This window comes from Helianthus annuus, chromosome 13 (genome assembly GCF_002127325.2).
Source record: "Helianthus annuus cultivar XRQ/B chromosome 13, HanXRQr2.0-SUNRISE, whole genome shotgun sequence".
NCBI lineage: Eukaryota > Viridiplantae > Streptophyta > Magnoliopsida > Asterales > Asteraceae > Helianthus > Helianthus annuus.
The window spans coordinates 120,860,154-120,876,302 of NC_035445.2; the positions used below are offsets into that span (position 1 = coordinate 120,860,154).

General features: G+C 36.8%; 1 protein-coding gene across 2 annotated transcripts; it reads right to left on the reverse strand.

Moving 5' to 3' along the window:
* Positions 1-7,525: 7,525 nt before the first annotated feature.
* On the reverse strand, positions 7,526-10,970 carry LOC110899221 (nuclear nucleic acid-binding protein C1D). Of its 2 annotated transcripts, none has more exons than XM_022146096.2 (6): positions 10,676-10,970; positions 10,532-10,587; positions 9,998-10,052; positions 8,937-9,017; positions 8,576-8,823; positions 7,526-7,680 (listed from the first exon to the last, which is right to left on the reverse strand). In XM_022146096.2, the coding sequence occupies exons 1-5, from the start codon at positions 10,863-10,865 to the stop codon at positions 8,585-8,587; spliced, it is 621 nt and encodes a 206-aa protein (XP_022001788.1). In that variant the 5' UTR covers positions 10,866-10,970; the 3' UTR covers positions 7,526-7,680; positions 8,576-8,584. The 2 variants fall into 2 exon arrangements, with proteins under 2 accessions (XP_022001788.1, XP_022001787.1); XM_022146095.2 differs by having other exon boundaries at positions 8,585-8,823; positions 10,676-10,969.
* Positions 10,971-16,149: the final 5,179 nt, after the last annotated feature.

The following is a 16,149-nucleotide window of genomic DNA, read 5'->3' on the forward strand; positions in this document are numbered from 1 at the left end:
TCATATTGGTGTGCTAACGTGCAATCACATGCAATATCGTATGTAGGTGTTCACTAGTTATGTAGTACAATGAGTATAAGAGAGACGAACCTTGCAATCTGGAGCTGAGTGTCATGGTCGTATTCTCGTTTTCAGAACTGTCCGGTTATAGTCTGGTTTTAAAAAACAGTTTCCCTTTTTAAAACCAAGTTCACTATAACCAATGGCTTTGATACCAATCTGTCACACCCCCAAAATCCACATGCGGAGCACCACCGCTTGGAGGCGTGACTGACCAGGATCTTAACCATCAATCACATTGAACTCATAAGTATAGGTGAATAATACTTTCATTTATAAACAACAAGTGTTACAATATCACAACATTTCACAGTTTACAGCGGAAGCTTATTTAACTCAATGAGTGTTTATAAAACCATATGTAAGTTCTTAGTTCTTGTGCTGCGTTTCCATGTGTCTCGACCCCTGACCACTCCAGCTTCCCAGACAGCAAGTTCCTCTGATATGCACCTGATGGCCTGCAAGGCATGTAACAACGAGTCAACAACAAAGTTGAGCGAGTTCACAGTGGTTGGTTTAGTTATAGTGTTCATTTCGTAAACCGTTTGTTCGTTTAGTAAACCATGTATCGTTTATACTTGTATCGCGGACCTCTAGGCATGTTTGCGAAGATTAGTGGGAGTTTCCCATGTATTCTAGACTAGTTATATTTGTATCGCGGCCCTCCAGGCATGTTTGCGAAGATTAGTATTTGTATCGCGGCCATTCCAGGCATGTGTGCGAAGCTTAGTATTTGTATCGCGGCCATTCCAGGCATGTGTGCGAAGCTTAGCATTTGTATCGCGGCCATTCCAGGCATGTGTGCGAAGAGTAGTGGGGGCTTCCCCATGTATCACTAGTCTAGCAGTAACAATGTAAGTACAAGTAATCATTCTATCCCATTCCCAGTCCCCCGGGAATCCCATGCCTTGGTAAGAGTGTGAACTCACCTTTGATTTGCTCGGTAGGATTATCTACCTGACAACACTTGATTACTCACGTCCTATCCTGGTTATCAGTAGTAATCAGTTTTATGTGCAAATGAACCATATATTTCATTTACAATTTGTTCACATACTCTTTGTTCACATATCACACACTTACTGTACATGTAACATGTAGTTCAAGTCACACAATCAATTTAGCAATACAAGAATACCATATTAATCATGTTAATAATTACACTTCAGTTTTGCACTAATCACAACCACTCATCGACCCATAATCCATTTTTACAGTCCCCTGTTAATACTCATTTAGTACTTTAAGTCATACCAGCCCACTAAATTTCGGCCCACACAAGCAACACATAAATTTGTAAATAAATCATGCACACCTATCATATGTTTATGTAGAACCAGGTAAGTTATATACATTATAACATTTGAATGTGGAATATTTAATTCCCTAACCCCATTGCATGGTCCGATCCCATTGAGCTAATCCAGTAAATATTAGAAATCCTTCTAATATATAAAGATCCAACTATCGGGTATGCTTTCTGCCCAGGTATTCGATCCATGTTACCATGTGAAGCCCATCTTTCATCGGATCCAATTACCCCCTCCCTGGCCCAACCGTTTCATCTCATTATAACATGGTTCCATATTTCCAGATCTATCCCAACACAATGAATTTCCAATTTGCTAAACCTATCTTGATCCCTGATTAATATCTATATTCTGTTACATTTAGATTAATAACCTAATGAGTGAAGCACCAAGAATCATTTAATATTAGTCATGCTCGCAAATTATAACCACACAACAAATATTCTGCAATCCAATTACATCTAATTTATTACCCAGGAATCGTTCATTATGGCAATACTAACAGTTTCGATACACAACAATGATACGGGTCCAGCCGACATCTAAGCATTAACATCAAGTCGATTCATCAAGAAACCATGTTCCAGTTAACATTTATCAATACTAACCCTAACAAGTCGCACAATAACATTTAATAATTACTGAGTGCTACGTATTAAAACATCATGGTTCTCATTCATCGAGCAACATACTCACATGATCACAATCAACAGTCGATCGCTCCCATATCAATACTAAATCAGGAATCACGAAACAGTTAAGTGCTTAACACGGAGTAATAACTTTAACAATCAAGACTATACATAAACATCGTCATCAACTAGCAATTAACAATAGCTTTAACAATCAAGATTTACTAACCAATGATAAGATGGAACCAGATTATGTTTCGAGAGGTCTCTTCTGCCGTACTCAACTATGGAGATGTTTAGGGTTAGCGACCAGTGGAGATGTGAGCCTAGTATGATATTTACGTAAATATAAGAAGGGTATAATCAGATTTGGGCCACTAATTCGCTCAATGGGTTTGGTAAAAGGGTTTGGTTTGGGCAATACAACAACAACCGGCCCAGTCAACATCAACAACAACCGGCCCAGTTAACAGGCCCAAATCTAATCGTGGTCGGTAGTGTGGCCCAATACATGACATATAACAGAGTTACCACAGCTTAACGGAGTTAATGTCATAAGATTAAGACGTAACTGACCTTGAAAGTTCGGGTTGTCACATCATCCCCAACTTGAAAGAAATTTCGTCCCGAAATTTAGCATGTAGTTACTGAGGAAGCTAGTTATGTTGCGTGTTTTTCCTGGTTTTTCCTGGGGCGTCACAATATCTTTAAAAAACCTCATTTATTTCACAAGTTGAATAAATATAATTTTATATATTAAATAATAAAAAGTTATATCTATAAGAACCATATTGTACAGGTTGAATAAATGTAATTTTATATACCAAATAAAAAAGTTATATCTTTAAAACCACGTGTATTACACGGGTTGAATAAATGTAATATTGTTTACCAAATAATAAAATAATACATCTTTAAAAAACTTCATTCATTACACGGTTTGAATAAATATAATTTTATATACCAAATAATAAAAAAATTACATTTTAAAAAATATGCACATTACACGGTTTGAATAAATGTAATTTTCTGTACTAAATAATAAAAAATATATATCCTTAAAAAACCCAGTGTATTGTACGAATTGAATAAATATAATTTTATATATCAAATAATAAAAAGTTATATATCTTAAAAAACCTCCTGTATTACATGGGTCGAGTAAATGTAATTTTGTATACTGAAAATAAAAATAGTTAATATATTAATACAAAGTTTGGTTTTTGTGATAAAAATAGATTATTCTATTGTTGCAAAATTTGTTAACGAAGTCTCAATAAATTTAACCCTTTATTTAATACTCCCTAAATGTATAATGATAAATAATATTAGTTAATTTTCTTTTACGTTTCGTAAAATCTATTTGATACCAAACTAAACAAAACATTCAAATACAATTAATTCAAATAAATAATATTATAAATGAGATTAAACTAAATAATAATTATCCATAGGATATTAAACTAATAATATTTAGTAGGAGGATTGTCTATAATTAATTAGAAGAGATTAAATTAAAATAATAATTATCTATAAGAGATTGTCTAATATGATGACAAGTGTCCCAAAATTGGTTTCTTTTATTATATAGTATAGATTTATGTTATTTGTGACTTCAAGTCAACTAACTTGGTTGATTTTACTAAACCTACTTATTTTATTTTGGAATCGGTCTACTTTGAACTACAAATATCTTTTTAAGAGTTAATTGTCAAAATCATTCCTGATGTTTGGTGAGGTTTGCCATTTTCATCCAAAATGACACTTTTGTACCAAATTGCCTTCGACGTTTGTAACTTTTTGCCATTTTTATCCAAACTACTAACTTAGTTTATTTTTTCTGTTAAGTTGAGGATATTTGGATGAAACTAGCAAATATAAACCCATAGGGACGATTTTGGCAATTTACTCAAACTCTTTTAAATATCTTTTATTTAATTAATTTTGTTACATATATAATAAAAAAGAATATACATGCAATTTTATATGAAAAAAAATAATAGCTTTGCCACAAAATTTTTATAAATTTTCATCCAACCACTAACTAAGTTAATTTTTCTATTAAGGCGAATGATGTTTATAAACTAAGACATAAATTAATTTTAATTTTTTATATAGATCAGTTTTATAAAAATAAAATCTACTTAAACCTCTAAATTTATAAAACTAAAATGCTGGTGACCTTATTAAAAAAGGTCAAATAAAAATCTTATCATATGTACCAAGTTTGTAATTCATTTTCTACTCTTTTAAATTCGCTCATAAGGAAAAAAACAGAAGCCAGTGCCCCCCCCCCATCAAACAACGTATCGTTACCAAACCTTAAAATTACCCACCAAATTGTAATTATAATGCTATGAACCAATAGTTTCTTTACTCAAACCACTCAGAATAAGTATTAGTTAGTTACCATCTTAATCTTAATTAAATAAATATTTTATTTCTACCAACATATTTCCTAGGTGCTCAACACATTTAAAAAATATGTAACGTTTTACAATTATTTTCTATCTCTACAACTGATAAATACTAAAAGTTGTAATCGATTGTTATGTATTGCACACCAGTGACGTTTTCTCCTTATAAACTGATTTATATAAAGAAGCTGTAAATTAATTTCTGTCTTAATTTGTAAAATTTAAAACATCCTTCACCTTAACAGAAAAAATAAACTGAGTTAGTGATTTGGATGAAAATTTATAAAAATTATGTGACAAAACTATTAATTTTTTTTTCTAAAAACTCCATTTATATTCTTTTTTATTATATATGTAACAAAAATAATTAAATAAAAGAAATTAAAAAGGGTTTGAGTAAATTGTCAAAATCGTCTCTGTGGTTTTATATTAGCCAGTTTCATCCAAATATTCTCATCTTAACAGAAAAATAAACTAAGTTAGTGGCCTGGATAAAAATGGCAAAAAGTTACAAACGTTGGGGGCAATTTGATACAAAAGTGTTAGTTTGGACGAAAATGGCAAACGTGCCCAAACCTCGGGGACGGTTTTGGCAATTAACTCATCTTTTTAACCTTCTTTCAAAATTGGAGCCATTAAAGTAAAGGTTTTAGACGCATTGATAGAAATTCCATTACACCTCTATAGGATAACGAAATAGAAAAGGTAATAGAATACATCATTACCATTTCACGTCATATTTGATTACCATGTCAGAATGAAATGAAGCATTACTTTATGTTATTAGGTAAACAGGAATAGAAGAAGGAATAAAATCGAAGGTGAGTGGCGGGTTGGTGGTGGTGGTGGCTGACGCTTTGGTGGTACTGGCAGTGGTGGTTGGTGGCGGTATGGGTGGTAATAGCAGTGGTGGGTGGTGGTGGTGGCGGTGGGTAGCGGAGGTAAGTGGCGGCGATAGTGGGTGGATGGCGGTGGTGGGTAGGTGGCGACGTCGGTTTAGTGGGTGGGTGACGGTTGTGGGTGGTGGCGGCGGTGGTGGGTGGCGATGGTGCTATATGGTGGGTTGTGGTGTTGTTATTAAGTGGTGAAAGAGAGAATGTTATGGAGAAAAACAAGGGTGGTAGATGAAATGATTTTGATATAATCGAATGTCTTGTGCAATGAGCAATTTCATTCTATTGATTAACTAAACACCCTTTTTCTTCTCCAATATTTGCACATGTGCGTGTAAAATCTTTCTTGGATGGCAAAAAAGCCCAAGCCCGACGGGTATACCCGAAACATACGGGCCGGGTATACCCGAAGCCCAATGGGTATGGGCCGGGTACGGGCTTAGAAAAAGAAAAAAAAACGGGTATGGGTACGGGTATGGAATTTAGTGATACCCGCCCGATACCCGGTCCATTTACCCGAATAATACCCGAAAGTATCGTATTATAGATTTCCATATATATAAACTTAGTACATGTACTTATTATCTTCTCTATAGTTATATGTGGATATGTATTTGGCAAGTGCTTAGTGAACAAATAACTTATTTTTAGCACGTATATTGGATATGGAAGCTATCACCCTTTATTATGTGAAGGTTTATGCAATTAGGTGGTCCTAATACAATTATTTAATTAAGTAATCGTTTTGATTTAGTTTGGTATATGTGGTCTGAAAATAATATGTAAGTTATTAATCATGTTTTCATTTGTTATAGTCATTAAAATAGCAAATTATATAAACATCAAAGTAAAAATTGCACATTTGTACAAATGGGTATTTTTATACCCGATACCCACGGGTAAGCCCGATACCCGACGGGTAATTACCCGACAAATACCCGACGGGTAACGGGCCGGGTATGGGACAAAGAATTACAATTGGGTACGGGCCTGGAATTACCAATACCCGGCCCAAACCCGGCCCATTGTCATTCCTACTTAGCATGCATAAAATTTAAAATTAACTTTGGTTCTTAAGTTAATTTTAAGTATATTATTAAACCCAAAAACATTATTACAAAGACAACTCATCTATGATAGAAATCTATGTCACATTACCTATAACTACAAACATCATGTGGGGGAATCGTGCCAGGCAGCTGCCTGGCACTCCTCTATTGGACCAACTTATTTTTAAATTAATTTTATTCACAGTTTAAAATTACGCGTTCGTCTTTTGTTTAAAATTACGTTTTTGCCCCCAACGCAAAATAAAATTATAGTCTTGCCCCTAGCTCAAAATTACGCTTTCGCCCTCGGTTCAAAACCTCACTTTTACTTTTGTTCCCAGTTTAAAATTACGGTTTCGCCCTCCGTTTAAAATTACGTTTTTGCCCCCATTTAAAAATTTGTCTGGCACTTCCCTATCGGACCAGCCCAGTTTTAATTTAATTTTATTCCCAGTTTAAAATTATGCTTTCGTCCTTTGTTTAAAATTACGATTTTGCTCACAGCTAAAAATTAAATTATAATTTTGCCGCTAGCTTAAAATTACGCTTTTGCCATCGGTTCAAAAACTCAATTTTCATTATGTTCCCAGTTTAAAATTACGGTTTCGCCCTCCATTTAAAATTACGTTTTGCCCCTGCTAAAAAAATGTTGTTTTTTCCTCTAGCTCAAAATTACGATTCTGCCCTCAACTCAAAATTACACTTTTGCCCACCGTTCAAAATGAAAATATGTTTTCCCCCTAGCTAAAAATTATGATTTTGCTCTCAGTTTAAAATTACAATTTCGCCTCTGGTTCAAAATATAATTACGATTTTGCCCTCTGTACAGACATACATGAAGCCCAAAATTACGGTCATATCATCATTTTTTTCATAGCAAAATTATAATAGTCTTTTTGTAATTGATTGAGAATTATTCGACCATCGCCCCGCAACGCGGGCGGGGCATCTACTAGTATAGCTACAAAAATGAATTAGAAACGACACTACATTTAAGTATTTGAAACAGGACCTTTTCGGGTTGGCCCACAGTTGAAAACATGGATTAACCCACGCTGATCCAGCCCAACCCAGGAATCACAATTTCAGTCAAACATGAACCATAGGAATGCTGATAATTTACTTTCTGATTTTTTATATTTTTTATAATAGCCGAAAAAATTCTTGTTGAAACAAAAACAGATTTGGCAGCAATTTAGCCATTTTATAACACAAAATCCTGCTACATAAGTCATGACATACATTCATAAGTGAATATGAACCTACTAAAGAAAACAAAATAAGTGTTCAACAAAACATGCAGAATATATAGTGGCACCCTGCACAAAATAAACAATGGTTAAAAACATTAAAAAAAAAAAAAGTAAAACAAAATTGCAAGAAATATGAGCATGCAAATGGAGGCAGCGAGAATTAGGAAAAGACAGTTTGAACCAATTTACTAAAAAATTTATTTATTTGGCTCGCGTGGGTCATATGATTAGGACTGGCAATAGGTAATCTGTAGATAACCTGCTAAGACACGATAACAGAAAAGTACACCATGTGATTTTTTACGTTTTTAAAAATAATTAAAATTTGAAAGTTAGGATCCATTATTTCTCCTTCTAGGTGCATAAAATATACATCTGTCTTATAGACATTGGATATAAAGTAGTTAAACGAGTCGTATTCATGTTAAACCTGCTAAGACACGATTTGCCAGCCCTAATCTTGATCTCCTTCTAGTCTTCTACCCGACGGTCTTACTTTATTCGTGATGTTTTTAGGTTTACTTTACTTAAATATTAGCCATGCAGTTCTTAGTTGCAGATTGGCAGGCTTTTGAATATCATCTAGATTGGATTTTTCACAGTTATAAATGAATTTCTAGACGCAGATTTTGTCAAAAATCAATTACTTTATAATTATTTACCAAATCCTACAGTAAAGATTCATACTTGAACTTTTTTTGTATATATTCGGCCCATTTACTTATATATGGGTTAACTTGGGTTTAGATGCATCTTTAACAAGTCAAACGGGTCAAGTTTAAAACTTACCTAAAAAATTATGGTAAACAAGTTAAAAGCCACCCAAAGTGTTATTCAAACGGTTTTATCTGCTCTAGTTTTCTATAAAGTGTTGAATATCGTAAATTTACTGTGTAATGAGTCATGTTTAAATGTTTTATCATGCACTAAGCAATAAGTAAGAACGTGAGAGTAAACATACTGATTATACCTAAGGATCAGGTGACATGTCATTATCATCATCTTCTCGAGGCTTTAGAGGCCCCTTAATTGAGCCATTATCCTCACCAAGAAGTTCACGAGTTGCTTTTTCAAGAAACTCCTGTGCAGCAGTCTTTACAGAAGTTTTATTAGATGAAAGATACTTCCTTCTCTTGCTAGCATTTCCCTCTGAACGCGCACGGTTTACCCCCTCACGCCTACTTATGTCCCTCATGTTTTTCCTTTGGTCTGTGTGATATCACGCAATTTGTAACCCAGGTTAAATTATTATTAAACATAAAACAAAACATGTTTTTCCTTTGGTCTGTGATATGATTTTAAGGATGTTAGGGGTCACTAACCAGGGGTAAGATCTGGTAATGAATGCTCGATGAAACGCGTTGCTGCCTGGTAGTTTAAAGTGGTTGAAGGCCGTAGGGGCTCTGCATTTAGTCAGTGGAAATATAAAATATACTTCAATGTTAAATAAATTCTGAAAGCATATGCAAGTAATTAGGATGTGCGCTTTGAAAGTGATTATTTGATTATTGCAACTTAATATCGTGGTAATCAGTTTCCAGTGCTTGGGTCCACTTTGGCTAATCGGATTAGAATCGTTTGATTATTTAGGGGTCACATAGTCAGTTTCATCGTATAGCTGCAACAGAACAGATTATCAAAAGGTAGCATGAAGTTAGGGGTTGTTTGTTTACCTCTTAATGAGACTCTTAATGGTTCAAACCTCTTACTGGTTCAGACTGTTTGTTTCACGAGCAGATGTCTGAATGGTTCAGACATTTGCCTCTGAATGGTTAAGATTTATACAAATTCTGAATGGTTAAGACCTCTAATATGAATTGGTCAGACATTTGCCTCTGAACGGTTAAGCATTATACAGGCTCTTAATGGTTCACTTCACTCACCAATAATCAGATGGTCAGTTTAGATAAGCGATCCCAAACACCCCCTAAAAGTGATTATTACAATTTCAAATACTCTCACTCGGTCAGCTTAATATGATTCTCATTACTTAAATCACTTTCAAAATGCACATCCAAACACCCCCTAAACCTGATTAGGGTGTTGTTAAGGAGACGCTGCCCCCATTAGTGTACACCAGCCAACCTATCACATCATATGGGCCATATGACAGAGCAAAAAAAGGTCACACGGGCCATACGACAAGGCAAAAAAAGGTCACACGGGCCATACAACAAGGCAAAAAAAGATCATACATGCCATATGGGTTTGTTGGTGGTCACTCACATCAGTCATTTCTTTGTCAGTCAAAACATCATAAGAGCCATTTAGCCCTCATACAACCCATATGGCCATTTTCTACATGTCGTACAGCCCATACGAGCCATTTATCCCGTATCTGCAAACTTGACGCTCAAATAAAGTAGTGAGAAAGAAATCTTACCTTTACTCAAACTAGTGCACTTATCCAGCTTATCCTGGTACAACTTCAATCTCTCCTACATTACCAAGAGCTCAACAATTAATCAAAAGTTAACAAATTGGATGTTAATAATCCAAACTATGACCTATAAGCCGATAATAATCCGTGCCAACAATGTCACAAATAACACTCCTAACTATCACTTAGCAACAACAATCTCACTATAACGGAAAAGTTTTACAACATTCTGTCGGGATAAAAATCAGTCAAGTATTCATTATGAGAAACCGCAGTTAGTTTTCTGTTACAGTATTTGTACCAAAAATGAAACTAATAGCACTCCTAACTTTCACTTTCGTTGCTACGGCCAATCTCCCTAGGGAAAGTAAATGCCCCTAACTTCCGTTTATATCGTTAATGTTTCGAAACAATTTGAAACATTCTAATTCAAATTAACAAGATATTTAGAAATTAAACAAACCCAAAACACAGTTCCATCAAGTTCCCAACAATCCCACAAATAACCAAACAAAAAACCACATAAACAAACCCTACAAGTTCCGATCTGACAGGATGATCATCTGGGTCAACCCCATTGCACCTCAGCTTCACTTCAAAACAAGCAAAGAATCAATTAATCAAACAAACAGAGCATCAAACTATAAAGCCAATACCAAAACAAAAGAAACGAAACAATACATGCGAAGAGTGTAGTGGTGGCTTTAGCGAGCAAGAGTAGAGATTGAGCACGCTCAATAGGGTCTAGTTCGGAGAGGGTATCCGGGTCGCAAAGGGGCAAGAAATCGGCGAATTGGGTTTTAAACTCTTTGAAGTTGTTTGAAGTTCTGGTGACCGACTCCATTACTGATTCTGGAACTATTTCTCCCATGATGTTTCTGGTGCAGAAGAAGAAGAATCAAGTGTTGCCGCTAGATTGAGGAGGGGAGCAGGTGTGGAGCTAGGGGTTTTTTTGTGTTGACGTCTCTAGTCCATGTCATTCAAATGTAGAAATAAATATATAATGATGAATTCGGTTTCGGTTAAGGTTAAGGTTCAGGTTCAGGTTCAGGTCCGTATCCATTTGGTTTGTTATGGTATAGGTGGTACATATAGTAATCGAAATAGAAAAATAAAATGAAAAATCTAAGTCGTGATACAGCCAGGATGGTATTTAGACGTGTTTATAAAAGTGACTATGGTGTTAGTTCGGATAATACCTATATTGGTCGTCATGATACTGGCAATCGATTTAGTTTACGATACCAAACAATATTAACTATGTTTTTAACAAAATGTTGAGAAGATATAAAAAATATGTAAAAATATATATCTAATAGTTTTTTTATGTAAATCTTTTCGAATATGATGAATTGTAAGCTCTAAACTCGGGAAGCTTCACAGTTGGATCATTGCATCAAACATAGTTTTTAAACGGATAATAATCATCAAATAGCAGCGGAATTCAACATGTCAATTACATTAAGTCATGAAAATTAAGACAATAAAACTCAAAAGAAACAAAGAAGGATGTCTAAGCTGGATAGGATGCCAGAAGGGTATGGGCGCCTTCAATCCATGCCACGGATTCCCTATCAAGCATCGGTACATGTCAACCTGATATACATGCTAAAAAGTCAGCTACGCTGAGTAAATCCTAGTTAAAGTTAACAACCTGGATTTATCATTCTAATTATAACGATTTAGCAATCACCATCAACACATGTCCGTAACATCAAATAAGCACATCAACTTCAAATTATCAATTTAACACACATAGTGTGAAGCAGGCTTTACCATCAGCTGCTTGACACAGGGCCAAACAGGCTTATACAGGTACAAGACTCCATATGTATGTTGTGTCGCGGCACTAGCAGGTATTAACATCAATACTATTACGTCAAACATCCATTGTAAACGTCAATCATCAATCATTTAACTTTTAAACATCAGTTAATAACATGTGATAGCTAGCAATCATTTTAGAAAGTTTAACCATTTAAGGTAGTGTTGATGCAACAAATACAAGACCAAGGCCTGTAGCGATATCTCTGGGGTAAAATGGTTCAGGGGTTCGATTAGCCTAACGCAGGTCGTGGGGTCCCCCCACGTTTGCAAGACATGGAGAGAGATTCACTAGTATTGTTTTTATCTTCCTTAGATCTTGAGCTGATTAGAAATCAGCCCAGAAAGCGATCGTTGGAGAAGATGAATTATTTAGTGTGAAGAAGAGAAGCAAGCATGAAGCTAGTTCTCAAGAGGGAGAAGGAGAATCAGAGAGTTAGAGTGACATCTGCTGATCCTGGAGTGAATGGCATGGTGGAATGGCCTGCATTTTATAGGGGAAGGTGTTTCTCAAAGGGGAAACCCGTGACTAGTGAATCTGTGCTTGCAGTGAGGGGTTTGCCCATTTTGGGGGTTGAAGGGTTTGGACCTGCGGACAAAAGGGTGTGCTCTCCCACATGTTTTGGTTGCGGCTGGGCAGAAGGTTTCACACGTTAAGTGTTGATGTGACCGGACACTGTGCTTGTCCTTTTTACTGTTCATGACCGTTGGACTATTTCCGAACCTTTTAACCTTTCAACCTTTTAAGTTGTTGTGTCTCTAATCAGGTTATTAAGGTTTGAGCTACCCCCGTCATCAGCCCCCCAAGTCAGAGGTATTTAGGGTGTAAGCTCAAATGCTTCTGACTTTTGTACACGATTTTTATTGCTTAAAGGCTTCAAGGCTTGAAAGGTTATCAGACGTCTAAGTTTTTTGGATTTGAATTTTGAAATGACAGTTAATGTGATGGATGGCAGTTTTTTGCCTTTTGCGTAATAATAATTGCCTAGACTTCACTTTATTTTTTCTTTCGATCGTCTCTCCTGGGTGCTAGCAAAGATATGTATGTGAGTTATTCTTGTCTCACTAGAGGAAGTTGATGCTTTTTGTAAATAATGGGGGATCGATCCAAAGTTTAATCCGGTGGCTCCGGGTTTAGATAAATCGATCGATCAGTGTCCCGCTGGTTCGATTGCTCTTTATTGTTGTCATTTCGAGTTTTCCAACTTGTGTCATCTGTTTTCAGTCTTTGTTCTGAATATTTTAGAGTATTATCGTGTGTCGTTTGTTCAGTTGCGTCCTCAAGGTCTTGCTGGGATTTTACATTTTGAGGTTTTATGATAGGGTATGACCCATTGTTGTTGTTCCGATGTTTCTTCCGTTTGACCAAGAACGACGATTGGGTCACGTTTGAGATATCCCAAGTTGATGTTTGTTTGACTTCCTCAATGGTTACTACCTTTGGTTCTTGGAAGGGCCGATTTTTCTGGATTTCAGAGTCCATTGTTCCCTTCGAGCTTGTTGTGAGGCACCCTGATGCTGTGTTAAACCAACTTGAGCCATTTGAGTCTTAACTAGATAGTTTGTTGTTAAAAGCCATTTAGGAAATGTCCTTAGAGGCTTCGTCCCTTTCCTTAACACCTTTTAGTGTTGATTGGTGTGAGCATCTTGTGAGACAAGACAGATCGTGACCCTGTGCTCATGCGGGATGATCAGGGTATGATGTTTTGTATTTTCAGCTTATGTTATATTTTATTTGTTGTAGTTATGTTTGCCTTAGACTTTATCAAGAGCAATGACACATCTGATGTTGTGTTTGGAGATGCCGAGGCTACATCCGGCGAAGATGTTGTTGTTAGGGGCACTGAACATAGGTTCGAGGGTTCAGGCTATGTGAACGTTCCCCATGTCCATGGTTTCACCAAAGTTGTTGCTTCCAAAGTCTCTACTCGTCGTTCGAGCTGCTGTTTGATAAAGACTGTTGACCAACCATCGGCTTCTGAGCCAGTGGAACTAAGTAATGACATAGAGCTTCAGATGATTTAGAAGTTGGGGTTGGGGAGAATCAAAAAGGACAAGGGACGGCCCTTGGTGGTTTGGCGGGTAAAAAGGTTGTGAGCTTGAAGGGTTCTAGGAAGGGTGGTGAAGGTTCCACCAATGTTAATCCAGGGGAGGTTTATGTGCCAGATTGGAAGGTCACAGTTGGTGACAGCTTCAAGCCTTCATCTGTTTGTGAGGATGTTCTTACCCACTTTGATTCTCCTGTTGTTCGAGGTTCTCGCTCATCTTTGGATGATGACTTGATGATTTCGAAAAATGGTAATGGGTGCTTGTAACCTTGTTGCCTTGCTTCTAGAGGGTGTATCCCGATTTCGCAAGAGGATGCGAGAATATGATGTCTTCTCGAAGAAGAGGGATGAGATGAAGGCTTCACTAGCTACTCTAAAGAAGGAGGCAGAGGGTTATGCTGGGAGGGAGAAAAGCTGATGTTGAGGATTGATGAGCTTTCTTCCCAGCACAAGACTGAGATGGTTGGGTTGGAAAAACGCTTGGAAGCTGACAGGGTTCAAGTCAAGGTTGATAGGGCTGCTTTGGAGGTTCAGAAGTAGCCTCCTTGGAGGAGAAAGAAGGGTTAAAGGCTTCACTTTCCCAGGCAACTGGTGATAATAAACAGCTCATTGAGCATGGATTCCAGCAAGTGGTTACCTATCTTCTCCATTCGTCGGAGTTCGACAAAGTCTTGGGTGATGTGTACACTAAGCTTCTTGCTCATGTGACACACCAAGGTTTGTTTGTTGGTTACAAAGCTTTGTGGACCTGGGGAGCCTTGGGAAAAGTCTTCTATTTTTCAACCCAAAGCCTTCAAAGTTTTCAAGGGAATAGTTTTCAAGATTAAGCATATGATTTACCCTTATGTGAGTTAAGTCTCCAAGTGTTTTGGTAAACCTTTGCCTATTTTGCAGGAGCTAAAACCCCAGGGCCTTAATGAGGCTGTTTGTAACAAATTGTTGAAGTCCCTCTCGAAGAAACGTTCTTGCTCCGGAGGTAGCGAAAAACATGTTCTGAAGGTGGTGGGGGCTCAAAGGGTTCAAGCCTTGAAGCCTCCGAGACAGCGGGTGTCGTAGGGAGGAAAAAGAGGAAGGCTAAAAACACCCGAGATGGTGGGGTTTCGAATATAGATGATGCAGCGAGTCTACCATCTTTGATGCTGCCAAATGAAGAAGAAACCTTAATTCATAGCTTTCTTAGCATGTCGAACAGTGCTATGGGTTGTTTGTTTGAACATTTTTTTTATTTTAAGGGAACCGTCTAGGTCCCTTGGTTGTTAAAGCTTGGAAGGCTTGTGGACAATGTTTTATGTTTGATGGCCATTATGGCACTTGCTATCTTTAACTTATCTTGCCATGTTTATTGTGTTGTTCTGATTACTCCGTTGTGTTTTCAATGGTTTTGTATTTTTGTCTTTGTTTTGGGTGGTGCATCTTATGTTACTCATACCTTGAAGGGTTCAGTGCTGCAGTCACTTAGCCTTAGGATATTTTTAACAAGAAGACACAACCTCTATCCTATGTATGACATTCACTTAGAGTCTTTTTGGTTCGTAAGCCAATGTTGGGGCTTAAGGAACATTTGGTGTAGGCTGTTCAAACCCGTCTATAAGACATGTTTTTCAAGATTTCTATGAGTCTCATGGAGTTGTATTGATTTAGGAACTCACCCCTTATATAGGTCCATTCAACCCTTGAACCTATTGAGCGGTGTGGCCTAGGAGCTCATCCCCTTACATGGCCCTTGCCATGGAGTTTCTTGCTAGGTTCTCAACCTGATTATAGGATAGAAAGACAAATTTTGATTCATTATTCATTCATTTCAAAGTACTTTAATTACTAGGGGAATATAACAACTTTTTAGAACTATTTGTAACATGTTTTGGTTAAGCATGGAACCTTTTAAGGTTTTTGGCATCCCAATGGTGGGGAAGCTTTTTGCCTTGCGGGCCTGCCAACTTGTATGATCCCCCTTTGTAGGCTTTAAGGATAGTGTATGGCCCTTCCTACTTAGGGCCAAGTTTTCCTTGGCTTTCTTTCTTGCAGGCATCATTATTTCGAAGCACAAGGTCCTCAGGCTTGAAGCGTTCATGCTTCACCCGTGTATTGTAATATAATTCCATGTTTTGCTTGTACCTTGCTTTTTGTATGGCTGCTTGATCACGAGCCTCTTCGAGGAGTTTCAAATTCAACATCGTCTCTTTCTTATTTGGCTTGAGGTCGATGTTGATTGTTCTTTGTGTTGTTGCTTCGATTTCAGCTAGGATTACAGCCTCTGATCCAAACACTAGGCTGTAGGGTGTT